The 25,401-nt window shown below is 38.4% G+C and overlaps 5 protein-coding genes across 11 annotated transcripts; 3 read left to right on the top strand and 2 right to left on the bottom strand.

Annotated features, from left to right (window-relative positions):
- Window positions 1-1,774: 1,774 nt before the first annotated feature.
- Window positions 1,775-19,988, top strand: LOC6645219 (acid sphingomyelinase-like phosphodiesterase 3b). 3 transcript variants are annotated; one of them, XM_047011862.1, is made up of 6 exons: window positions 1,775-1,863; window positions 11,287-11,458; window positions 17,803-18,515; window positions 18,989-19,181; window positions 19,251-19,542; window positions 19,702-19,988. In XM_047011862.1, exons 2-6 carry the CDS (start codon window positions 11,377-11,379, stop codon window positions 19,928-19,930), a joined length of 1,509 nt encoding a protein of 502 aa, XP_046867818.1. In that variant the 5' UTR covers window positions 1,775-1,863; window positions 11,287-11,376; the 3' UTR covers window positions 19,931-19,988. The 3 variants fall into 3 exon arrangements, with proteins under 3 accessions (XP_046867818.1, XP_046867817.1, XP_002067978.3); XM_047011861.1 differs by having other exon boundaries at window positions 1,775-1,879; XM_002067942.4 differs by having other exon boundaries at window positions 1,775-2,122.
- On the bottom strand, window positions 2,790-9,892 carry LOC6645320 (titin). Of its 5 annotated transcripts, XM_023177432.2 has the most exons (9): window positions 9,767-9,892; window positions 7,810-7,961; window positions 7,281-7,724; window positions 6,955-7,189; window positions 6,222-6,831; window positions 5,842-6,041; window positions 3,741-3,796; window positions 3,350-3,382; window positions 2,790-3,088 (listed from the first exon to the last, which is right to left on the bottom strand). In XM_023177432.2, exons 1-9 carry the CDS (start codon window positions 9,863-9,865, stop codon window positions 2,920-2,922), a joined length of 1,998 nt encoding a protein of 665 aa, XP_023033200.1. In that variant the 5' UTR covers window positions 9,866-9,892; the 3' UTR covers window positions 2,790-2,919. The 5 variants fall into 5 exon arrangements, with proteins under 5 accessions (XP_023033200.1, XP_015033273.1, XP_023033198.1 ...); XM_015177787.3 differs by lacking the exons at window positions 3,350-3,382; window positions 3,741-3,796 and adding an exon at window positions 4,491-4,708 and having other exon boundaries at window positions 6,955-7,204; XM_023177430.2 differs by lacking the exons at window positions 3,350-3,382; window positions 3,741-3,796 and adding an exon at window positions 4,491-4,708 and having other exon boundaries at window positions 5,842-6,029; window positions 6,955-7,204.
- Window positions 10,588-11,157, top strand: LOC6645319 (probable insulin-like peptide 1). The gene has a single exon (XM_002067946.3). It carries the CDS (start codon window positions 10,663-10,665, stop codon window positions 11,107-11,109), a length of 447 nt encoding a protein of 148 aa, XP_002067982.1. The 5' UTR covers window positions 10,588-10,662; the 3' UTR covers window positions 11,110-11,157.
- LOC6645318 (probable insulin-like peptide 2) lies at window positions 12,218-13,224 on the top strand. The gene is made up of 2 exons (XM_002067945.4): window positions 12,218-12,507; window positions 12,607-13,224. The coding sequence occupies exons 1-2, from the start codon at window positions 12,303-12,305 to the stop codon at window positions 12,855-12,857; spliced, it is 456 nt and encodes a 151-aa protein (XP_002067981.1). The 5' UTR covers window positions 12,218-12,302; the 3' UTR covers window positions 12,858-13,224.
- On the bottom strand, window positions 14,650-15,320 carry LOC124460625 (probable insulin-like peptide 3). The gene is made up of 2 exons (XM_047011864.1): window positions 15,039-15,320; window positions 14,650-14,971 (listed from the first exon to the last, which is right to left on the bottom strand). The coding sequence occupies exons 1-2, from the start codon at window positions 15,217-15,219 to the stop codon at window positions 14,733-14,735; spliced, it is 420 nt and encodes a 139-aa protein (XP_046867820.1). The 5' UTR covers window positions 15,220-15,320; the 3' UTR covers window positions 14,650-14,732.
- Window positions 19,989-25,401: the final 5,413 nt, after the last annotated feature.

Raw genomic sequence — 25,401 nt, 5'->3', positions numbered from 1 at the left:
TCATCGGCAAAAGTGGACGTCGTAAGTCCTAAACTCGTTGGTAAGTCTGCTGTGTACAGCAGATAGAGCAATGGGCCGAGTACACTGCCTTGCGGTACACCATCTTTGATTTCAAAGTCAGCCGAAACGGAGCCATTACATCTTACAGCGAATTTCCTATTGTAAAGGTAAAATAAATTTAATTAAATTTGATTCATTTTTGAATATCTTCACTATTATCGGAGTCATTTTATAATTTAAATTAGGATGATTAAATGAAAATATAGAAGCAAAATAATAATAAATATACATATATATAAGCGAAAATTGAAGTTGTCATAAAATATGATTGCTATCGCATTCTATACCTCTTTACAAATCATACTGGTAAAATATTTACGAAATGCCACCAAATGCTTACGAAAGACAAGAAAGCTGTGTTTGAACTCGGTTAAACCAGAACATAGCACACAAAAACCTCAAAAAACAATCTTGCAGACGATGCCCATGGGTGTTACTTTTAAAAGTCTACGTTGACTAACAATATATTTAATCTTCTTATATTTTAAGCCTTATAGATACATATATATATATGTCAAGACAAAAATCAGCGAAAGCTTAACCAAAGTGCATCAGTTAAATTGGCATAGTTACAGATTCGCAAGTTATGGGCTTGTAAGAATTTTAGAGAATTTTCATTATGGTGCAAAGAAATTTGTAAGAACTTCATAGCACCTCGAAAGTATGCTACGATTTATTTGAGGACAAATCCCATCAAGCTCGACAAAAGCTCAAGTTGAAAAGCTTTTGAAACTCATAAAAAAGTTGGCTGAGTTCGAGCCTTGAAAATTTCACAAAATACAAGAACAATGGACTATGATGTCAACTTTATGGTAGTTTAAAAATCTAGTGAAGATCTCGAGAGCGATCCCAAACGTCAGTGCGATATTATCGTCAAAGTAATAGTATATCGTATATATATGTATATATATATTCTTAATTTCGCATTATTCTTCACTTTTTCATTATCAATATAAAACCACCCAGCATTTTAAACCAATTCAAATCGTATATGCACCTTTTCGAGCACTCTTTTTTTAATGAAAATGCCACCCTGGTCACGACTTTTCGTGATGATATGATTCCTTCTTTTATTCAGCTATCATATTTTTACTCATAGACGGCGATATCCCTACTTTTTGTTTTTGTAATTTATTGAAACCCGATTTGGAAAAGTAATTTTCGTGTCTTCTTTTAATCAAGTATAGAAATAATCAAATGCTGAAGAAATTAACTAAGCCTGCTTTGTAGTCAAAAAAAAAAATCGAAATATGAAGTATTTTTCTATTCTAATAAGACACAATTTGAATATCAAATTCAAAGCACTTTGAATTGTTTGAATTTATTAAGTTAAAGATAATGTTAACAAGGCTTAGCAATTAAGCACCCCACAAATGAAAGAGAACTCAAACTTTTTGCCAAGAAGTAGTAGAAATGGTAATTTCATTTTTAACTTTGCAGCTTACCATCTTTAATAACATTTCGACTTGGCACCTACCGACTGTAAGCGAAATAAAGACTCACTCAAATGCCATTTGACTCAAGCTTCCAGCCACATGGACACACGAAAGCTGTCCCAAAAACTCATTTCATACGGGGGAAGCATAAACTCAACTTGACTCACCATTCAAAAAGGACTATGGCAACAAAATGTGTGGTGGAACATGGGAACACGGCATTGATAATATCAAGTCAACATGCCAGCATGTTGTGACAGTCCAAGACGAGACGACCGCCTATCAGCATCGCAACGCATCGTTGATTGTGGACATATGTCACGGTGTACAAATCGAAATCGGTGTCGTAGTTGGTTCAACAAAACACGTAAAAACCGCAAAACGTATATAACGCAGCGTGAAGTTGGCGCGTTTTTATTGCCGCCATCCGATGAGGGTCTGAAGAAATGGCCCATGATACAGTGTTTTTGTCATTGACATTGGAAATGGGATTGAAATTGAGAATGGGATTGGGCAAGTGAAATTTGCGCATTGCTACTTGGCGAGGCCCTCCCCTCCGGTTCATCATTTCGTCGACTACTCAAGCTCGGTTCCGGCATAACGTGACAACAATTTGTGATTCCGCAGTGTGTTAAATTTTTGTTTTTGTTTTTGTCTGTGTGTTATGTTTGTGTTTGTGTTTGTGTGTGTGAGTGTGGTCGTGTGTTTCGTGTGTGTTTTGTTCTCTTTGTATCTCATAACTAAATATGAATACGGGTTTATTGTGATGCCATTTTGTCATTTTGGCTTCATTTTGTTACAAGCCAATTCATTTACTTTAATAAATGCAAATTCCAAGAGCTTGTCACCCACACACACACACGCACATAAACAGACGCACACGAACCATTTACCCATGTATATTTTACTCACACTAGCTCCAAAGCTGTCGTCGCGTGTTTATGCAAAAGAAAATTGCAACAGCCAACGCCTGAGGATATGCAAGACTTTCGATTCACGACACATTACACATACGCCTTGTTGCACACAAATTATGTAATATCGCATTAGGGCGCCCCATTGACAATGCAAAATTCAGACGGCAAAGTAGCAGTCAAGCGCACCCACAAGGACTCTTAACAAGGACTCCTTACTTTTACCCCCCACGTTTTCCACATACATATGTATGTCTGTATGTATGGAAGTATGTACATGAATACAACTCATGATAAATACTTTTACATGCACATATATCGTATGTCGTATAAGTATATATAAATATATATTGTATATAGTTTTGGCTCTGTTTATCAATAGTTTTTGTTATATTTTGTTGAGCTGCTTACATGGTAATCGAGGGATATGAGTTGAATTTAAATATATTGAATTCAAATACATTTGTGTATATGTGTGTGGTATATGTATGTATGTATATCAATCATTTCTACGATTGCAGTGACTGGCGTATATCAGATTCGGCTGCTACCATAGGTGCACGCACTTCAATGCCACGCACGGGTGCACGATCCAAATGAGGATTGAGGTATTTGTACACCTCGCTGCGATTCAGATCGATTTTACGCTCCGGCTTCTGGTACTTCATGAAATTGACCCTGTTGAAATAAAACAAGAGAAGAGCGATTGGTAGGGGGGTTGGTGGAAGAGCAGAAGAAAATTGCAACTTAAAATTGGGATTTCTAATGGAAAATGGAAGTAACGAAAGAAAAGTGAGTGAAATGGTATGCGGACAGTGGTGCAGTGGTGGATGGTATGCGGAGGAGTAGTTAGTAGGTAGAGGGTTAACAGCTAGCTTTCCCTGTGGAGCGACACATGCAATGAACCAAAAACAAGAAATATCCAATGTGACAACTTACTTTTGCATGGCCAGGCTGAGACCCTGCAGCTCCCTGCGGACGTGAGCAGCAAATGCACAGGACGCAGAATCATTCCCCCAGCGGTTAAGTACAAGGCAAGGGCGGGCAAATACAGTCGCTTACACACACACACACACACACACACACACACACACACACACAAGTACACGGAAAAGAAAGAAAGAAAGAAAGAAAGGGAGAGAGGGAAGGAAGAAGAAGACACAAGCACACATAGAGTGCAGAAACAAGAGCAATATCAAGCAGAGAAGTTGTTAGCCTCATTAAGATGGAGCCGCACTCCGACTCCAGCTCCAACTCCAAATTGCACCTCCAATTTGGTATCCTCATCTCCTTAACTCTCTCTTAAATCCGCAACGCAGCGGAAACTTACCTGAAACGCTGGCATGTTATATGCTCGCCATTGAACAAACGATTCCAAAATGCAATCTACAAAAGAAATGAGAGCAACGAAAGCCATAAGGCAAAAGGCATGCATAAAGAACCAAGAAATGGACGAAGATAAGTTGGAGACTTTTGCAGGGGTGGGAAGAGGCTACAGGATGAAACAACGAACGGGAAAAGTCAAATCAATTTCAGGCCATGACAGACAGAAAAAGAGACAGACTAAAGAGAGAAAGAGACATTCAGGCAGGCAGGCAGGCAGGCAGCCAGCCAGCCAGCCAGCCAGCCAAATAGACAGACAGTTAAAGACAGACGTTTCAACTCCTATGATAATGATAATGAAAGTGCAGCCATTGTGTGTGTGTGTGTGTGTGTGTGTATGATTTTTTTGTGGTACCTGGAATCATAGCCCAGCAATGGACTCTCATATGGGCATCTACTAATGCGCAAATTTATGGGTGCGTCGATGTAAGCGAGTTCCATGGAAAGATGAGAAAATGAATACCAGAATGAGTATATGGTCATGAGTATGAGCATGAAAGAAATGAATATGGGTTTGGGTATGGTCAGCAAAGCAATAGCAATGAAAGTAAACTCTGACCATGGCCATTGGGGGCCAAAAAGCAAACATGACCAAACATTACAATTTTTGAGTTGGTTTTTCATTTTTTTGCTTTCGTTTTTTTGTTTTTTGTTTTTTTGCTCTTTTTTGTTTGTTGTTGTTATATGTAGTACCCACCCCAATGTGGTGCCCGTTATAAGCTCCGCCTGAGCGCTCAGTGTCTCGGCTATGAATTCATCATTGTAGGCATCCTTGGGACGATACCAACGCCTGCCGCCAGGCAACACCAATGGACGCTCAGATGATGGCACAAGGGGGCCAAAGGCGCGTTTTGAACGTTTTGGGTTTTTGTTGCGCACCAAATGCTCCTCGAGCTCTTCAATGACATCGTGTTTCTGGCATGACCGACCATCGTCATGTCATCGCATAGCATATAGCAGCGAAAGAGGGAACAGCAATAGTTAGATGATTTTTTATTTTTTTTTTTTTTGTTATTTTTTGGAGAGGTGGGAAGACGTATGGACAGGAGAGACTGTTGAGCCAGAACCAGTACCAGACAGAGATAGAATATAGATAGAAGCACACATAAAGAGAGAGAAAGAGTGAGAGAGAGGGAGTGAGAGAGAGAGAGAGAGTGTGTCCAAAAGACTGGTAATGGCATGAAGAAGTCCGTAAGGGTATGGGCTTGGATGCGGGTGAACTGGATGGGTGGTGAGGTGGTGAGGAAAGGAACTCCACTAATTGTCTTTTGGTTTCTGCATTTTTCTGCTGCGACCGCACAGTGAGAGCCTCAGGGCTGAACTTTATTCAACTTTTAACTAACAACTAACTAACAGTTAGTACAAAATAATTTGGCGGCAATTTGTCAAAATTTAAACTCGATTAAAGCTAACTAACTACGTTTGGAAGCGCACATTATGCTGCAAGTAGAAAAAGACAAAAACCAAATGGCATTTTAGTTAATTTGATTTGTGGACACACTGACAGACAGGCAGACAGACAGACAGACAGAAAAAAGGACGACCGCGAACAAGAGAAAAATGAAGAAAGAGCGACAGAAAGGTAGAGAAGACGCAGCTGGCCAAAAGAGCTTAAAGTGTAACCGAATAACTGAATAAGGACAACAAACAACACTGAAATTTGAATACACTTTATATAAGACTCAACTAAACTTAGCTCTGGACAAAATTCCTTTCATTTGGGATTTAAGTTATTTATGTTATTTAAGTTGTTTGCCAAAAATTAACTTAAAGTTGTGTGGGTAAAGCGTTTAGCTTATTTAAGACTCTACCAGATACGACAATCCTCTTTTTGATATTGAGTAAAGTAGATGGTCTAATACAAAAGTATTTTTTCGGAATAATTTCATTTTATCAAAAGTCTATTTCGTTGGCAAAGGGTATAAGGACAACAGTGCCTTGTCCTTGATACAGAAACAATAAATCTATATTTATGTAGATATTTATATTGCATTTTGTTTGTTCGTGTTTGTGTGTTGTTTTTTTTTATCGTTTTCTTTGGCACTCACCTTTTGCTTCTTGAAGCTCTGCTCTTCGCTAAGCTCCTGCTGCTGGTGCTCCAATTGGGCCGACTCTTTGTCCTCTGCTGCTTGGCGATTGTCGCCATTTGAGCGCGAAATTTCCGCCACTTCCAGGTCATTGGCATCGCATTTATCCTCATTATTTTCACATGGCCCCGCTGGCTTGTCAGCCTCAGCTATAGATACGGCTATATGGTGTAGGATGATGCAAAAAAGAACAGTATGACAGAGAAACAGAGAGAGAGAGAGAGAGAGGGAGAGACAGAGACATACAGGGAAGAGTGTGTAAAAAAGAGGCAAAAAGAAATACGCAAAATGCGCCATTAGAAAAATTTAATTACTGTAGCCGATGCCATAGTTTTTTGCACCTGCATTTTCTGAGAGCATTCCAGGGGCAGAGTTCTCCCCCTGACCCTCCTCATCGATTTGTGGCGACGGCTGCTCTTTCTGCTGCTGTAGCTTGAATGTGGGCAGTAAATCGGCAAGTTGTTTGGTCACCGCATCCAGCGTGGATTGTATGGTCGATGGTAGGGAGGAGAGTGCCGCCAGCTGTTTTTGCACATCGGCGAGTTGCTTTTCGAGAGCAAGTTCTTCATCAGTTTTGGGTGGGGTAATGGTTGATGGTGATGGTGGTGTGGATTCTATATCCTCTATGGCTTCAGCTTCTACAGATACTGCCACATCTCCCTCCACTGGCAGCTCCGTAGGCGTCTCCGTAGCAATGGCTGGCTCTGGCTCTGTTGTATCCTCCAGCACGTCCTTTTGCACATCTGCCTTTTCTAACTGCTCTTCGTCGTTGTTCTCGCCATTTTGGCCATTTTCTGGCAATTGTTCCAAATTTGGCACCTCACTGTCCGTCGGCAATGGCTCCTCGACGACCTCTTCGTCCACATTTTCAACTGGCTGGCCTGGTGGCGTTGACTCTTTGGGTGGCGAAGGTGTTGCTTCCTTTGGTGTGGGTGTCGGTTTGACTTCCGGCTGTCAGCAACATTTAAATTAATTTCACATGCGACCATTCCATGTCCATTCATACACCCACACATAAAACTACACACACATACACACAAACATATGTACATACTGATATGTTGACCCACTCACCATTGGCGACTTGTCACGTGGAACAGACTTGACTATCGTGACTTTGTAGGCATTTGCCGCCCTCCTTTCGGCCTCCAATTGTTGTTTGCTCTTTGGGACTGGACGATTGGGTCGTTGCAAAAATGTGGACCACTTGCGATTTTCTTTGTCCTTCTCCAGTTTGGTTTTCGTTACCTCCTCGTTAAGGGAGCGCAACACATCGCTGGACATGCATACGCCCGGCTTGGGGAAAATTCTATAGAAATTAACGCTATGATATAGATGCAGTTAAAGCCCTAGCTAGCCTTTGGCATATTCATTTAACGGTATGTCCACTTTTAACGCACCCGAGGACATTGTGCTCCTTGAGCACCTCCGTTTCACCGGACAGCACGGCAGCAATTTCCTCTTCCACCAGCTTAATTTCCGCATGCTCTGACAGCGCCGAACACGGCCGATCGGGTAAATCGGGCAAATACAATGCACCAGTTTCAGCTCCAACTACAGCTCCAGGTCCAGTTAATGTTGGTGCTTCCACTTCCACATCCACATCCACATCCTCGTCCACATCCTTGCCGTTGTCTTCCGAATGCACTTCCGACATGACTCGGAGACATTCGTCCAACGCTGGCCCAACTGGACCTGGCACTGGGACTGGCTTTGGCTCCGGTTCCGTAGTCGGGGCATTTATGGCTTCCGTTGGCGGTGTCGGTGATTTGGTCAACGAACTCTCGCTAACGGGAAATTTCTTAAGGCATTCTTTGGCATCCTGTTCATTCTCCTCGTTCTCCCTGTAAACCCCCAGAGGAGCCACAAAAGAAAAGAAAAATGTAAATTGCAAGTCGCACAGTGATAAATTGTTTTTGACCAGCTTACCGGTAGACACCAAAGTAAAAGACACTCCCGCTATTCATAATCAGGCGATGGGCCTCATCGTGGGTTAGCGGTGTGGCAGCCGTATCATTGATACGTACAACAACATCCTCAACCCGTAGCCCAGCCTCATCCGCAATGCTGTTCTCAGTGACCTAGCACAATCAAATAGAAAGAGATGATATATTCGGATGCAGATGCAGATGCAGATACAGATACAAATACAGCTACACAGATACAGATACGGATGCAATAGATTCAACTATTAGCTAAACAGTCGCGTGCTTCGTGCATAAAAATAAAATACGCGCCAAATGTCAACAAAACAGAGAATTTAGCTAACTAAGAAGCGAACCGCACACCGAATCCGAAACCAAAACCAAAACCGAATCCCCACCAACTGCCGAGTCAATGTGTCCAATGTGAATGTAAAATTCAAACTGAGGGCATATGAGGGGGTTGATTGATAACAAAGTTAACCCCATAAGATTTACACAATCTGATTGATTGCCAAATCAAATCAATTTCTCAAAAATGTTCTTTCTCTCTTTCACAAACAACACAACTTTTAGTGTGAATTGCATTAAAAAATTTGTACAAAATTTCATTTAGCAATTATTACAAAATGCTCCCAAAAGCAATTTGGATGTTATAAATATAATGGAAAGCAAATGAATTCAAATAATCAAATAATTACTTTTGATTGCAACAGGATAAACTGTAGATACTTCATACATACATATGTGTGAAAGAGAAAGTTAATTGAAAACGATTTTAGGAAATTTTCATAGACTCCACAGACCACGATAAATTGAACAATTGATGCAAAAATTTAATATTAGATCTATCTTTTTTTTGTGAAAAACCAATGGATCTACTTGCTATTGGCATCTTTGTAATGAAAATTTTTATACATATTAACATATTTATATGTTACAATGTTTCTCAATGCAGCTCGATTTGCTTTCATAGGATGGTGTCTTAAGATACTCTATCTTTTCTTTCTTTTTCTCATGATGAGACAAAGTTACAAAGAGACAAAAAGATGTATAGGTAAACCAAACCGATTCAATTTGAACTGAATCGAAGTGAGTAGATTTCAAATATTTAAGAACGAACTCAACATTTTGGTGGCAACCCTCGGTGCTTCGTTCTGCATTGAGTGCGTGTATATATCTACAGTTTGCCAATTAAAATTTTTGCCTTCCCTGCGATTTTCCGTTGATATCTGCTTATATATATATATAAACATATATGTATGTTGTATCTACTTTTGTAAGTACTTACATATGTATATACAAATTTGGTTGTTGTCAACGAGTTTGTAACTACAAAATGCTGTTAATGTACAAAACGACAAATACTGACACAGACAAAAAGAAAAACAACAACAAGAAGAGGAAGGGGATACAACAACGACAATGCTAAAACTAAAACACAATTAAAATTTGAATAAATTTATTGCTGTTGCATTATGTGGCTCATTAACACAAAAATACATGGGTCTGTCGATTAGATAAACATTCGAAAAGCGTGTCTGATGAGAATTACTTTAATTTAACAAATTTGCCAATTTTGCAACAGAAATACATACATATATGTACCACAAGAGCGTACAAACTGTCACAGACACACACTGTGGCGCACACTCACACACACACACATTGTTACGTAATTGATCGCAAGTATGTACATATGTGAAAATGAGAAATTTTCAAATTCAATCTATTAAGAAGTTTTGCACAGGCATTTTCCAAACAATAAACAACATTGTTGTTTTGTCATCATTGGTTTGCTGTGATTAGTTTTCCTGCACAGGTGGCTACACCTACACTCACACACACACACACACACACACAAAAACACACAATTAGAGAGAAAAAGAGATGGTTTTTGTATGTGGTTGACAGGTGAGAATAGCGACTCAATTTGTTTCAATTGAATTCGATTCGTGCCTAACCTTAACCACAGTTAGGGGATACTCATAGTCAGAGCCACCCACAAGTCGAAATCCCCAGGGGACATTGTCAAAGCGGCACATTTTAATATCGAGCACCATTTTGTGATAATATTTCGCTTATTTCCTTTTATTTTTATTTTCCTTTTTTTTTTTCGACGAGACAGAGATGCAAAGAGAGAGAGAGAAAGGGAGAAAGAGAGACAGAGAGAGAGAAAGCAATAGATAGATAAACCAAACCGATTCGATTTGAACTGAATCGAACTGAATAGATTTCAAGCGAACTGAACTTTTGATAAAAACAACCGACTGCGGCAAAGTTGGCAACCAACTGTTGCGGTCGCCTCACAAATTTGCCAAAGAACTATCGACTCCCATATCGATTGATAGATGTGGTATCGTCGAGCTTTCGCAGCAACAATTACTTAATGAAGCATACTTTTCACCTGTATGCTAATGAGGCCCTGCCACTAATCGAAGGCGACAGCCGTCATAGCCATTTAACCTAAAAGTAACAAGTCCTAGGCACAGGCGAGCCCAGTCGAAAGGATTAATGGAGTGGTAAAGTGGTAAAGGGATGCCAATATGAAGGTGAATGTGAATATGAATTTGGAGTATGAGTTGTTGTTGCTGTTAGCAATGGCTTAAATCTATGTTTAGATAGAGTTTTGGGCCGCCGCATCCTACATACATACATATGTATCCCCAATTTATGCAGCAAAAAAGTGCATTGAACTCGCCACTTGAAACCAGACAGAGACTCTGTCTCTATTTGTTGTTTTCTTCCCTTCTCTTTTTTTTCTCTTATTTTTTTTTTGATTTTATTTACTACTGAATCTGATGCGAATTTTCGTATAAATAGCAGATGTTCGATTATTAAACGCATTCTTACACTCATAATGGTGGACAACAGTGCAGTTTATGGCTCATCGCGAAAAGGAGGAGCACGAGGAGCTCGCCTACATTTGCAATTGATGCTGGCCATGGTGCCCATAATGGTGATCATATATCTGACAGTGGCCGTGCAATCCCATCAATTTCATGTTGGCACCCAAAAGCTATGCGGTCAAGCCCTATCCGACACCTTGGATGTTGTCTGTATATTTGGTTATAATACAATGCCAATGGCAACACCGGAACCATATGCCCTCAGTCCATTACTATCGAATTTCTATGGCACTGAGGTGCTCATCAAAACTCGTCGTCAACGTCGACAGGGTGGTCGGGGTATCTACGATGAATGTTGCCGTAATTCCTGCAGTTATGCAGAATTGGCTGCCTATTGTTTACAGCCACCGACTAACAAGGACGATAAGGAGTCGAAGCAAAAGCGGCAACAGCGATAAAAAAAATACAAAACAAAACTACACACACACACACACACCCACACCCAAAAAGATACAAACATAACATATATACATAGATATATATATATATATATATATTACTCAATACTGTATTCACATATGTATATGTATATTTGTTTACTACTCGTATACGTAATCACTTATTTATTTATGCAGCACAAAACTTTGACTAATGAATAAAAGTAGACAGTGCAAAGAGAATTCGTCAGCATCTTTGTAAAAGTTATCAAGAAAATTTACGTCAAGATGATGACTAAGTTGAACTGGTTGTTAACTGCCTGCCTAACACTCTCCCTAACCTGGCTACCAGACGCCCACGCGCGCATTGGTAAGTAGAATGCGGGGAATTGATGGCGGGAAAGGGGCACCAACATCAACAATGAGCATGGGGGACACGACAACAGCATAACAACTCATTTGTTATTCATAAATGCAAAGAGAAAAGTAAAAGGTCTTAGCTTAAATTCGCGGCGAACCTCGACACGAGGCTCCTAGTTCCGGCGTAGTTGATAATGTCGCCGTCTTCCCCCGCCCTCCCCGTTTCTTTTTTTGCACATAAATTGTTTAATTGGCCAACACGATTCTCGCCCACCCATCAGAAGCACCTGGCAGCTACCTACGACCATTTGTCACTTTCGCCTTTCCCCCAATCCATCCCCATCCCCATCCCCATCCCCATCCCAATCCCAACAATAACATCTGCCCTCGATTCCCTCGATAAGCATTTGCATAAGTCAGCTGAAAAAAGTGAACGTTGACATTGAACGAATTTAGCAAGCTGGAGCCCACAGTCAGTGCTACTTGAAAATGCACTCAACTTGTCCCAATAACCTCTAACACAATTTGACACCCCAAGTAGATGTATGTACATGTATTTAGTTTGACTTGCCCCAGACCCAGACCCAGACCCAGACCCAGACCCAGACCCAGAGACCCAAGTGCTAGAGCAAAAGCCAGACCCAAAACCAGACGCACATCCTTTGTGAGTGTGTTTGTGTATGTATCTGTGTGTGTGTGTGTGTGTGTGTGTGTGTATCTGTATGGGTGTGTAGTCTTGCGGTGTATATAAGCCAGCTCCATTGTCAAAGACAGCAACAGTTTCAATTCAGTTTGAGGCAAGGACCCAACTACTAGCACTAGCACAGAGGCATAACCATAAACTAAAGACAACCATGACCAAGGCAATTCCATTTTCATCGCTGGCTTTTGTGCTCCTCGGTCTTTGCACGGTATTGGCTTTTATCGCAAATGCCAGTGCCAGCTCGAATGCAGTTTTATCCAATGAGAATGTGGTTCTATGCAGCGCCAGGCTTAATGAAATGATGTCCATGGTATGCCGGGAATTCAATTCTATCATTCCGGGCAAGCGTAGCTCATGTAAGTTTTAGTTTTTCTTCAAGCCCCAATCCAACCCCATCTAACATATACCACATACCGGATCGTGAATATGATCATGATTAATCCAATCCAATATAGCCAACATTGATATCGACCCATTGGATCCATTGCAATTTATTGAGGAAAAAGAATCATCTGGTTCATCATTGTCTGCATCCTCATCGGAATTCCTGCCCTATCCATTAAACACTGGACGATACTATCAGGAAGGTTTCAATTCATTGGCAGCTCTCCGTCGTCGCCAACGGCGTGAGGGCATTGTGGATAGATGTTGCAAGCAATCCTGCCCTGTCAGCTATCTCAATGAATACTGCTCCATATCCATGTAGAGAGGAATATAAAATGAATCACAGACAGACAGAATGAGAAAGAGAGTGAGAGAAAGAGAGAGAGAGAGAGAGAGTGTGTGATAGTCAGCTAATGGATCCCACCGATGAGCACCGAACTGGAACTACCCTGTACAATGAATTTTCCTCTATATAGATTTGCATTGATTTTTTTGTCTATTATAATGAAACACTTAAGTGTCTTTAATGATTAATCTTATTGTATTGTATATTAACCCCATAAAAAATGTATTTAATGATATTCAGCAAAAACTAGTAGAGCTTTTGGCAAAAGCAGATTTTAAATCCATATATATATCTATATATATATATATATTTATAGACATGGGAACAACACTTGTTATATACATTTTCTAAGCCAATAAATCGATAAACAAAACACCACTTGAATATTTTCGTAAATGCACAAAAAGTGAATCGGTTGATTGATGATTCAATTTCGATGAAATTTGATTTGGATGGGATCATTTGCAGTTTCTAATGTTATGTCATCTGACAAATATATTGAATGAATTTAAATAAGATTATATTTGAACATAATTCGAAAATGATTCCTATTTACTAGGAGTTTTCAGTTCTCTAATTAAGTCCATTTAAATCTTTAATTTCAATTAAGTTTGCAAATGTTTCCATTTGACAGTAAACAATTGTCGTTTGCTTTCATAAGCTAAATTTGTACAATTCTCAATCCAAAATGATAATTTATCAAAATTAATGACGATTTAACTTTAAAATGTAACAAATGATATTTGTCATTTTTTCGAAACGCTCCTCTTATTCATAATTTTAATTATCATAAAACTCAGGATAGAAAATATAATTTTCAGCCTTTATGTTCAATTTACTTTATCAAGCAACAGATTATACATAGTCACCTTAAATTCACAAGACTCAAAGTCAGATGTCTTTTGGGTATTTGAAAGGTAATTTTCCCAATTTCATTACCAAATTTTAATTTTAAAAACAAGAAAGAGTTATCGTTAAATCTTTCAATCAATTTTTCTTTTCAATAGGTTTTTTTTTCATAAACATTTTTGTATTAAGTATTATTAACTTTTTTCGATTGAGATATTTCTCAATAAAGTAGGCTTTTAGAGTGCTGTTTTCTCTGACATTTATTATAGTGGTCCGATCTTACGAATTGTCAAATCGATATCAATTAGATTTCTAATGAAGTTAATATAAATAGACAGAGATGGCTATAACAACTTGTTTTCTCACGCTGATCAAGATTATATATAGTTTGTGGTGTCGTTCGCCTTTTCTGCATTACAAACATCTAAACAACTTTATAATACCCTCTACAAGTGTATGAAAATTAAAAAACTTGTTCTTACTTTCCTATCATGTAAATATTCCTTGAAATGTTTTTGTTGTCATGTCACAAAATTGCTAAGCATTTGAAGGATATTTAAATAGGATAATTTGGTAATTTGATAATTTGGACCTCTTAAAGTTTTAAAGTATTCAAAGTAAGTAGGATTCTCTACCATCGAAATGAAAAATGAGTAGAATTAAAAATGTTGAATTTGGTTCGTTAAGGGAGTTTGAGATAAAATGGCGACCTTTTGCCTCAGGAATTAATTAGTAGTTAATAAGTCGTTAACAATCCATACGGATATAGTATGTATGTATGTATGCAGCACTACAAATATATTATTTATTTTCATATTAATTATTTAATATTTATTATAATTACATGCACGTATACAAGAATATGTCGTCGGTTTTTAATTTCGACAAGTTTAGAATTTCACAATTATACAATCCACAGTTGAATTGGGGTATTGAATTATTAAAGGTTAATTAATGCATTTGTTCTTAGTTTTTTTTTTTTTTTTGTTTATTGTTTTTTGCTTAAATGCGACAATAGCTTATCAATTCTCCATAGGTACACGCCTTGAGACAACACTCATCGTAGATGCCAAATCGTCGTCGTCTGGTACTTACCAATCGTTGCCCACTCTCACTCAAACCAAACATTCTGTGCAACATGGAATGGTCTTCAATGTCTAGCTGAAGATCTCTCTGTGATGGTGATGCATCATCGTAGACAGCAAGAGCATTAGTTTCCACATCAAAGCCATTCTCTTCATCTAGAAGCACAATAGTTTTCATACAATTCTAGCATTCTAATAAATTGATAATGTGACTCTTCTTTACCCATGGCACGCTTCAATTTCGAATTGAATCCCTTAAATTGACCCATGTGACAAATGCTTTCAAGTGTTGTGGGTAATTCGTCGCCGCACAGGCGCAATACGCTATTCACATCGATCACCAGAAGCAACAGTATCAGTCCGGAGAGCTGACTACTGATGACTTTCAAGTGCTCCAACTGCATGACTCGGTATATTCTGTGCTGTTATGCTCTGCTATTCTATTGCTCCTTGCAATCGTGTCCACTCGAAAATTATCAAACCACAACTGCTCTGGCACGGCACGGAGCAAAGGCACTTTATATGAGCAAGTGCTTCAACTGTTGCGTCTGAATACTGTCAGGGTGCGTTAGATGAAGTGTCAGTTTCGCCCTGGGTGCCTTGCCGGTGGCCAAGTGGGTGAGTTGGTGGGTGGTTTGTTGGATGCTTGTTTTGCCTCTGCGATGACGGCCTCCATGTGGGGGGTCCTTACGCATATCAGCTGACGTTATCGGACCCACTGTCTGGTCTTTGTTTACCTATTTCACATGAAACCTCGAGCTAAATACAATAATTACGCACAGATCTTGGTTCTTTAAGAAGTAAGAAAATTTAAGTAAATTTTGCAAGCTATCGTGCAGACAATTTGTATACCCTTCAACAAGTGGGAAACTGACCATTATTTTGAGACTTTAAACATACATGTATAGGCCATAATATCTTGCTGTCTTGCTCATTCTTTTAGGAGTTAAGATATATTTAAAGTAAGAATATTGTAAAATAAACAACAGAGATTCACAAATTATTCGTCTAGATTCCGAGCTCTGAGTCAGCCGACTCGGCTCAGGAATATCTTTAAGCATTTTAACTTCTTCACTAAACCATTTCACTCTATAAATTTAGGGTATAGAAATGATGATGACGATGCTAGCAAGGATGCTGAAGATTCTATGCTTTCTTTCACTCATTTGTTGTTTCTAATACCCTTGGCTGGCTGTAACCTGGGAACATGCATTACACACCATAACACAACACAACAAAAAAAAAACACAACACGACACGACACGAAAGCAAAGCAAAGGATATGAACGGAAAGGAAGGAAAGAAAGAAGGGAAAGGACATGATAGGACAAGACAGGAAAGAACAGGACAAATTGGTGTAATAACACAGTTGCCTGTTTATCCTGTTTGGTTTGCCTTATCTCATTTTCAGGCCCTAGTTTTTATTTGTTTTTCTTAACATAACGTTATATATGTATATATCTATATAAATACGTATGTATATCTATGTATGCAGATAATGATTAATATATTGATAAGACCCAATCGTATGCACACATTTTTGCATCAAGGCCAAATAATGGCTTAAAGGGTTTTCCTTTCATTTTCGTTTTGAGGGTCACTGAGGACTTTTAAACAATTGCTGGGTACATTCTAGTCGATCACGTCTAACAATTGCTTTTTTTGTATATTTTGTATCATTAAAATCACAGCGTCATCTAATTAAAAATTCATATTCTACGTTATTGTTCGAAGAGAATGCAAGGGCGAATTCGTTCCATTTCATTTGTTAGAGCACAGCAGGGGTTACTTGGGAGGCAAAGTCCCCTCTTTTTGGGGTAAAAACAAAGAAAAGAAATTCCCCTCATTTTTCGATTGTTTGCTGTGTGCTTTTGAGTAACTTTATTGCTTCCATTAAGAATATTACATTGAATTATTTGAGAATATTACATTTATATTTAGGTTTTTTTTTTGTTTTTTTTTTTCTTTTTGTTTCCAGTTTTTGTTTTTGTTGTTAGGGTTAAGTGTTTTCAAAAAAAAAATGAATTGCAAAATGTCTTTTGGTTTTTGCTTCGCCATTTCCTGCTCAATCCTCACCAATCCATGTTAGGCCATTTTAGGCACAGTACTCCATAATGTCCTCGTAGGTGCAGCCCTCCCTGCAGCATTCGTGTGCAATGCGTCGACGATGACGACGCAAATTCGTTCCACCAAATGTCCGGTCAGATTCCATAGATGCCAAACGTTGGCGTTCGGCGAGTTCAGTTTTGTGAAGGAATGCCATCCATTTACGTAGTATCGCCTGATCTTGATGATTGGTCGATGTTCCGGAATGATTGGGAGCTCCATTCGCTGTCTGCTTCACTTGAGTTAGTTGAGTTGGTTAGTCAAAACCAAAATATGGTACAAAATACTTACGGTCTCGTTTGATTCTGCGTGAAAATCCATTAACACAAATGAGGTCGAGCGCCCTGTTAAGTGCCTCGCCGCATAGCTTCTGCCTACCGTGGACTTGCTGCAGCATCTCCGACATGGTCATGAGCATGAGCAGCAGGGTCAGGCTCAGACCAAAACCGAAGCGCATATGCATATTCCTGGCCTCTAGCTACGCTAGCTGAGCATGTAAATTCACCTTTATTGTCTTCCCCTTGTCCCTCGACTGTTCGACAGAGGCTAAAACTGTGTTGATACTGATCAATGCGCATGCCAACGCCAAATGAAACTGATGTCCGGACGATCAAGTGACTTTTTGACTTCTAGGCCGAAAGCCGACGGCCGAGTCCCCGATCCAGGTAGAATGTCTTCATCTCTTCTTAGGTCAGTCAACCAACCAGAGGGTTGTCGTTCTCACACGGGGTTTTCACAGCCATCCGGCTAGCAAATGCCTGGCCTGGGCGTGGGCTTTTCCTTCACAGAGAGGAATTGCCCGACATCTAAACAGCCGACGGCCAGTAATCAGTATTGCAACTGATGCCATTTCCTTATTTTTCTTTTTTTCTATATTGCAGGCTACTTTTGGCATATCAGTGACCTCCACTTGGACACATTCTATTCAACGCAAGGCGACATCTACAAAAGCTGTTGGCAGCTAACACGAGCTGCATCCAGTTCCACATCCACTGTGACCCTCGAATCGCCTGGACCCTTTGGACACTACAATTGCGACAGTCCATGGAGTCTCATCGAATCGGCGGTGAAATCGATGAAGGCCAAACAGGGCGATAATGTTGAGTTTGTTCTTTGGACAGGCGATGCCCTTTCCCATTCAGCTCAACCGTTGTCCGAGCAGAAGCAACATGAAATTTTGCGTAACATAACAGATCTACTCGGGCGGAGTTTCTCATCGCAATTCATATTCCCGGTTTTGGGCCATGAGGATGGCAGCGGCAGTTATAGAAAAATGGGCGAATTATGGCGCCATTGGTTACCCACCGAAGCATTGGTCACCTTTGAACAAGGTGGCTTCTATTCCATCGAACAGACAAAGAGTCGTCTACGTATCGTTGCTCTCAATACGAATTTTATGCGACACGATCATGATCCTGAACCGGAAGCTGATGCCAAAGTATCTCACAATTTCCGCTGGCCGTCTGAATATTTTGCCGAACCGAAAGCCTCCAGTAGAAGCACCACCAATATGGCCCAGGACGAGCAATTAGCTGAACAGCAATGGCTCTGGCTAGAGGAGATTCTCAGCAAGTCGCGTGATAAACAAGAGACTGTAAGATATCTGAGAAAATAATTATTAACCCATTGACATTGGAATAATTGATAATTGTCGAATGCAGAAATCATTATTATTATTATTATTACTATTTTTTTAACATCAACAAGTAAATGTGTATTTCATTTAAATTTGCATGCATTTCATGAATCGATTGTCATCTACATACAAATATACAATAGTATAACTGAACACTCTTGACAAAATACTCAACAGCACACACATACATTCCCACACACACACACCCACACACACATAGTTGTATGCCTATGTGCCACACATAAGCATCATGGGCAATATTCTTGTTTAATTAATTTTAATATTTAATTTGTTCTTATTGTAGTAGAAAATTGAATTCATTTCGTATTGATGAGCAGAAGTAGGAGGAGGAAGCAAGCTGTGTTGGGAGCTGTGGGTGGAGGGGTAGCAAATGCATTTTCTTTTTCATCACTCTCACATCTCAATTACAGGTCTACATAGTTGGACATATGCCGCCGGGGGTCGACGAACGTCACCTGGGGCCACAGCATAATCAGTTAATCTTCACGGAGCGCAACAATCGCCGCTATTTGGATATGGTGAGACGATATGCTTCTGTTATACAGGGTCAGTTTTTTGGCCATTTACACTCGGACACCTTTCGTTTGGTCTATGATGAGCAAGGTACGATTTGTTTTTGGTTGGTTTGCCCATCATCATCACAAAAGATCCCATTGCATTTTTCTTTGGCAGGCAAGCCAATTTCATTTGTGATGATTGCCCCATCCATTGTGCCACAAAAGGCTGGCATTGGATCCTCAAATAATCCAGCTCTGCGGCTATACAAATTCGATACGGGTAGCGGCCAGGTTTTGGACTATACACAATTCTGGCTGGATTTACCTTTGGCCAATCGAGCTCACGAGCCACTCTGGCAGTCCGAATATAATCTTACGCATTACTACGGATTGGCCGAGATATCGGCCATTGCTCTGCATAACTTTGCCGAGCGTTTTACCGGTAACGATGCCTCATGGTTTAGCAGGTATGTAACCGGTATAAACTTTTATCCATACATGTATATGTGTGTGTGTGCGTGTGTGTATACCTAAATAAGTACTATGGGGATTTTCCCGTCTTTAACATTTTATTGCTTGTTATTTTATTTTGTTTGTGTGTGTGTGTACTTTTTTTTTACCTGCAGATACCATCGCGCCAATGCGGTAAGATATCAGACCGGTTCACCCTGCCAGGGACTGTGTATGCTCAATCATTATTGTGCCATCACTCGGCTGGATTATGATGAGTTTCGGTTATGTATGGAGACGGAACAGCTACCCTTGCAGGGCCGTGCAGGCGCCGTTGCCGTCCTAAGCATTTGGCTGCTTCTGCCATTGCTCATATCTCTATGTCTAGCGAATTTACTCGGTTAAGCAGATCCCAGCTAAGCACTTCCTATATATATAAATACACAACAGAAACAAAACTAAAAAAAAAAACAAAAAAAAAAAATAAAGTGAAAAAAAACAAAGAAACAGGAGAAGAAGCAGGAAAACGCAGGAAAAGTTCAAATCCTGCGATAATTTACTCTCAATTATGCTGCATACCCTTCAGTGTATGTATGCCATATCGTATATGTGTGTGATATGACTACCGAAAAAATCGTCTATATATATGTATTTATATATACCTACATATAGGTATGTATATAAATATATATATATATATATATGTATATGTGTATGATGTACTTATTGTATAATGAAATAAACGCAAAATTTTTTCATGTTACTTTAGTCCCTTTTTATTTTCGATAAATATTTAAGCAACAAATTGTGGCATAAATAAATGTGTTAATTTGCGCAAACAAGTCAGCAGCAGCAGTTAAATAAAACGATTTCCAGCTTCATCTGGCCAACAGTCAACCGACTGACCGACCCATCGACCCATCGACAGGGCGTTGCGGAGCTGATGCGGTTAAGGTTGGCTTGGTTGGTTCGGTTGGCTTGGTTGATTTTTTCTTTTGCCTTAATTTTTATGACCAACTCCATTAAACGGAGAAAAACCACAGTGTCCATATAAAAAGTAACGAAAAAACGACAACCCAACGAAGGCTTGACAAAAGCAAAGTCAACCCAACAAGAAGTCGAATTGTCCTCAAACATTGGGTAACAAGTCATCTATTATCATTCTAAATTAAAGTTTAATTCCAGATACGAAATTGCTTATTAATGGGGCATAGACAAGAGGTGTGTCTATATCTTAGACTGATCTTAAAGTCACCTGTGGTGGGGGGAAAGTGAGGTGAATTTTCCACCCAATACCGAGATTTTAACTTTGAAAACTGCTCAAGAACGATTTTACCTCCAGGCCCGAATTCCCTCAACAATACCATTGGCTATAAATATATAGAGTATATCCACTTCGTTGCGCTATTAATTAAGCGCCCACCAAACTGAACTTCATGAAATATGTAATCAAAAGGAAAAATTTGCCACATATTTATTTTGTTTTAATTAAAATGATTTATGATTTTGTGGTAGTCATAAATAAGCAATGTGTAGAATTAATAATGCTAAAATTAAATCAGTTTACTCGGCAATGTCAAATTAAACCTATTTATACAGTTCAATCAACAAATACATACATTCGGAAAATGTATAAGACTTATCCTATAACGAGAATAAAATCAAAATTACAACTAGAGAAAATTTGAAGTTCATACAGATATTTTCAACTGCTTACTGAAGATCATTTTGAACGCAAAACTCGAAAGAACTTGGCCAGAAGATTTTATTGCCAGGTATTCATATGTTTTGCTTGAAATCTTTGACACACATTTTAATGTTTTCTTATTAATATGAAATGGCAAATGCCTTTTGGTTATTTTCTCTGCATATGTATAGGTAGCAATGCATTTAGTACGGAATTTGGTAACACAAAATCCCAAGCGTTGTATACAAGTATCTATTTGATGCTATATGATAAGTAATGCATGAAACGTCCCGAATTGACCCGAGGACTTTGCTGTGCATGTCTTTTTGGCATACCATTGGAGCTGCTCCTTTTTTTGTGGTGCCGTGCGTGATGTTGCTACGTGAGGGTCAAGTAAATTATAGTCGAATCCAGCTGTCTGAAGCCCGCATACGGAGCACGGATGCTGCTACTGCTGGTGCTGGTGCTGGTCCGGCCAAGCTTTTTATGGCCGTACACTTGAACGGGAATAGTTTATTGACAAGTCGTTGCATAATTTTAGGCGATATGTGCAGACAGCCAGCAGGTTAGCCAAGTCTATCAAAGTTGCAGTTGCAGTTGAGTGAGACAAGTGACAGGTACACACACCCACACACACACATACGATGATTTGGCAGAGACACATACATGCATGCATACAAACACACACACACACACCCGCAGTCATTAAAGTTTATTAAGAAATTTTGCAAACTCTTCCATCGTTTGGTTTCTTGGGGCTGTTTTCTTTCGACTTTCCTCCCCCCTGACAATACGTGAGACTGGCAAACCGTCAGCCCAGCAGCAACAACAGCAGCAGGCGACGAACTGTTTTGGTTTTGTGGTTTTTGCAATTTGGCAAAGTTCCTTTTCGGATTTTAACTTGAATTGGGTTTCAGCTTCAGCAACGCTTTTGGGTTAGCATTGGCGTTTGGCATTGACGTCGGCGTTTTCTCATCATAACGCACAGCATCAGTGTTTGAATTTAATTCCCCAAGAAAACTGCCGCACAGTTGGCAGCCAAAGAACACACACACACATACACACACACACACACACACACAAACACATACCAATTTGACTTGGCAAATGTATAGACATATATGCAAAAATATATTATATTTATATCGTATAAGTATATTTGGCATGTATTTTCTCTAGATTTTTTCACTTTCCACACTTTGGCATGCATATTATAAACACTCACCTGTTCCACACACAATCAACCCGCCCACCCACTCACCCACACTCACACATACATGAGTACGTAGATACAAAAGTCAGGTAGTCAGCGAGCTGCCAAGTATATACACTCAAAAAAAATATAAAAACATTTCGACATAAATTATTTAGAAGCCAACAAACGGATTGAATCCAAAACTGATTGATTTCCTAGAACACTTTGCTTTATATAGAACAATCAATTCCAATGAATCGAAACCACATAACAAAAGATTTAGACAGAGCCGCCGAAAAGGGAATACCATTTGGTGAGCTTTTAAATGGGGGTCTCCTCTCATCCTTTAAAATATTTTTATTTAGATGATTACGAAATAGTTCAAAACTTAAGTTCAATAAAGTCAATTTTCAAATTAAACTTTGTCTTTCAATCAATTCGTTTCTAGATTTTCAAAATGACAGGCGTAAAAGAAAACTTTTTTACTGACATTTACGATTCTAGCATTGAAATCTGGAATTACAAAGTGAGTATACAACTATCATGTCAGTCTTTTTGAGACATTTTTAAAAGAAGCTAATTAAAAAAAATCTTGACCTACTTAAATCTTCTATTAGCTGTCTATTTTTCAGATCTGCCGTAAAGTTTTCTCAAAGTTATTTTTGTTATTGAATCTTAAATTTAAAACCTTTTTATGGCGAAATTTGCGATCATGAGTAGAATTTTTCTTTACCATAAAGACAAATCACAACCATATTTTATCTTTTTCAGTTCAAGATCCTTTTGACGGTTTAAATAAAACAAAATTTTTTTTTTTTAAGAAATCTAAAACAAAATTTTTTTAAATATCATTTGAAAGAATTGTGTAGATTTCGACTTTAACTTTAATTCAAATTGGTTTTTTTTCTTCAAATAGATTGTGAAATAATTCAATTGTATCGGCCATGTAAAGGGTTAACTTTGTTTTTATGAGTTTCATAAAAAATTTACAAAAGGTCCTGCATTTGGGATTTGCCTCCCCTCGTGATTCAAATATTCTCCCAAAGGAAATGGATAACATATACATACAGACATACATACATATGTATGTAGGAATATATGTATACACATATTGGATGTAGGTATGGTAACCGACTTCAGTTTACTACACTTGAGTCTTAACCAAAATTTTTTTGCCAAGTGCAATCGTATAGTCATATGTATACACTTAAGGCCATAACCATATGCAACATGGGAATGGGACCAGTATGAGATGGAAAAGGAGAAGAGAAGCGCGAAAGAGGTGTGTGTGTGTATGGGGAGGGGGAGAGGGAATGGAATGGGTTGGGTTGAGTTCTGAAAAGGCAACGGCATATAAATATTTGCACATTATAGCAATGTATATTCTGCTGCGCTTGGCAAGAGATTCTGTTGCTGCCGCTGCTACTATACGGGGTCGGGTCTCTGCTCCGGTGAAAAACCAACACACACACACACATACACACATGTATGCACGGCGAAAAACAATTTCAATTCTAATGTCCCATTAATCATTCACAAACATTAAACATATTATACATATATTCAGTTCTCTCTCCGTCTCTATCGCTCTTCCCCTCTCTACCGCTCTGCCTCTATCTTTCTTTGTATGTTTTTTTTTGCTATGCCTCTGCTTTTCTAGCGTGAAATACTAAAACAGAAAATTGCAAGCAGCTTAGTTGCCTGTCAGGTGTGCGAGTAGCGAAAGAGCTTTTCTTTTTTTTTCCCATTTTTCCCATTTTTTTTTCCTTTTTTTTTTGTGCTCTGTTCATGTTTTAGGTCCATTCAGTGTGTGTGTGTGTGTGTGTTGGCTGCTGGTTAGCAAGGGCACATCATCCATATAGAATAGAATGTATTTAGATTCACATAGAACTATAGTACAACAATTCGTACAATTTGTTGCCCATTGAATGCACTAATTGTTATGCTTGAGCGGATTGCAAAGCACATGAACTTGTGAAATGTGCTTCATTAAGCCATAAAGACAACATTTTAAAGTTGTTAATTTTAATTGTTGCTTTCCATTCCACTTTTGCCTCTACATTCATTCAAAATGGCTCGAAAACAAAAGCCAAAAATTCCAAAAATACAAAAGAGATAAAAACTAAAAATACCACAATAAAAACATCCAAACATACATACATACATACATCTAACATAAATAAATTTAAATATTTTACGTATATGCACATACATACATACATACAAACATATGTATGTACATATTAGAGGCAAAAGCAATAACTCCAATGTTAAAGAAACACTAAAACTCAGAGATCAAGGACAAATGCATAATACACTGAAATTCCAAATTTATGAAAGCAATCGGAAAATAATTAACCAAAAATATATGCATAAATATACATATAAGCATATATATTCTTGAACAGTCTTAATAGTCAAGTTGGATCTAGGTAGTTATATCTACCAAAATATAACTTTTTGATTTAATTAACTACAATAAGCTATTATTAAATAGTTTTATCCTAACTTATTTAGTTATTGATTATTAAAATGTTACTGAATTATACTTAAATTTAATTATTTTTTTTTACCAAAACAGAGCTGCGTACTTTATACCAAACGAAGTTAGAAAGTGATAAAAAATTTTCAAATATTTTAATCTTATACATATATAAAATTAAATAATACATAAATATGATAATTTTGAACTTTTAGTTTATCGAATATCGATTGATTGCAATAATTTTTATGATTTTATATTTGTACACATATTTGATTTTCCCTTTGTCTAATTGCAACATAAAAGAGAGATTAAATTTTGGTTTCGAGCATGTAGTAAGAGTATTCGATAGCAACTTTCTCTCTTTCTCTCTCTCTCTCTAATGCTGCATTTTGTTACATCCGCCTTGCAATTATTTAATATTTATAATTAAAAGTTGCAAACTTTTGCACAAAAAAAAGGAAATTTTAGAAGGAATTTATAAAAACTAAAGTTGTGGATTTAATTTAAAA

This window comes from Drosophila willistoni, assembly GCF_018902025.1.
Source record: "Drosophila willistoni isolate 14030-0811.24 chromosome XR unlocalized genomic scaffold, UCI_dwil_1.1 Seg143, whole genome shotgun sequence".
Lineage (NCBI taxonomy): Eukaryota > Metazoa > Arthropoda > Insecta > Diptera > Drosophilidae > Drosophila > Drosophila willistoni.
Note: the sequence above shows the minus strand (reverse complement) of the source record. Positions and strands in the feature narration are given on the sequence as shown.

Excerpts from the sequence above, each read along its gene's own strand:
- LOC6645320 (XM_015177787.3), bottom strand. The coding sequence starts at position 9,865 with ATGGTGCTCGATATTAAAATGTGCCGCTTTGACAATGTCCCCTGGGGA. Across the intron at positions 7,962-9,766 it reads ATCCCCTAACTGTGGTTAAG|GTCACTGAGAACAGCATTGC; the intron begins GTTAGGCACGAA and ends TGATTGTGCTAG. Across the intron at positions 7,205-7,280 it reads AAGGAGCACAATGTCCTCGG|CGTTAATTTCTATAGAATTT; the intron begins GTGCGTTAAAAG and ends TCTATATCATAG.
- LOC6645319 (XM_002067946.3), top strand. The coding sequence starts at position 10,663 with ATGGTGGACAACAGTGCAGTTTATGGCTCATCGCGAAAAGGAGGAGCA.
- LOC6645219 (XM_047011862.1), top strand. The coding sequence starts at position 11,377 with ATGATGACTAAGTTGAACTGGTTGTTAACTGCCTGCCTAACACTCTCC. Across the intron at positions 18,516-18,988 it reads CGCGTGATAAACAAGAGACT|GTCTACATAGTTGGACATAT; the intron begins GTAAGATATCTG and ends TCTCAATTACAG. Across the intron at positions 19,543-19,701 it reads GATGCCTCATGGTTTAGCAG|ATACCATCGCGCCAATGCGG; the intron begins GTATGTAACCGG and ends TTTTACCTGCAG.
- LOC6645318 (XM_002067945.4), top strand. The coding sequence starts at position 12,303 with ATGACCAAGGCAATTCCATTTTCATCGCTGGCTTTTGTGCTCCTCGGT. Across the intron at positions 12,508-12,606 it reads TCCGGGCAAGCGTAGCTCAT|CCAACATTGATATCGACCCA; the intron begins GTAAGTTTTAGT and ends AATCCAATATAG.
- LOC124460625 (XM_047011864.1), bottom strand. The coding sequence starts at position 15,219 with ATGCAGTTGGAGCACTTGAAAGTCATCAGTAGTCAGCTCTCCGGACTG. Across the intron at positions 14,972-15,038 it reads GAAATTGAAGCGTGCCATGG|ATGAAGAGAATGGCTTTGAT; the intron begins GTAAAGAAGAGT and ends TTGTGCTTCTAG.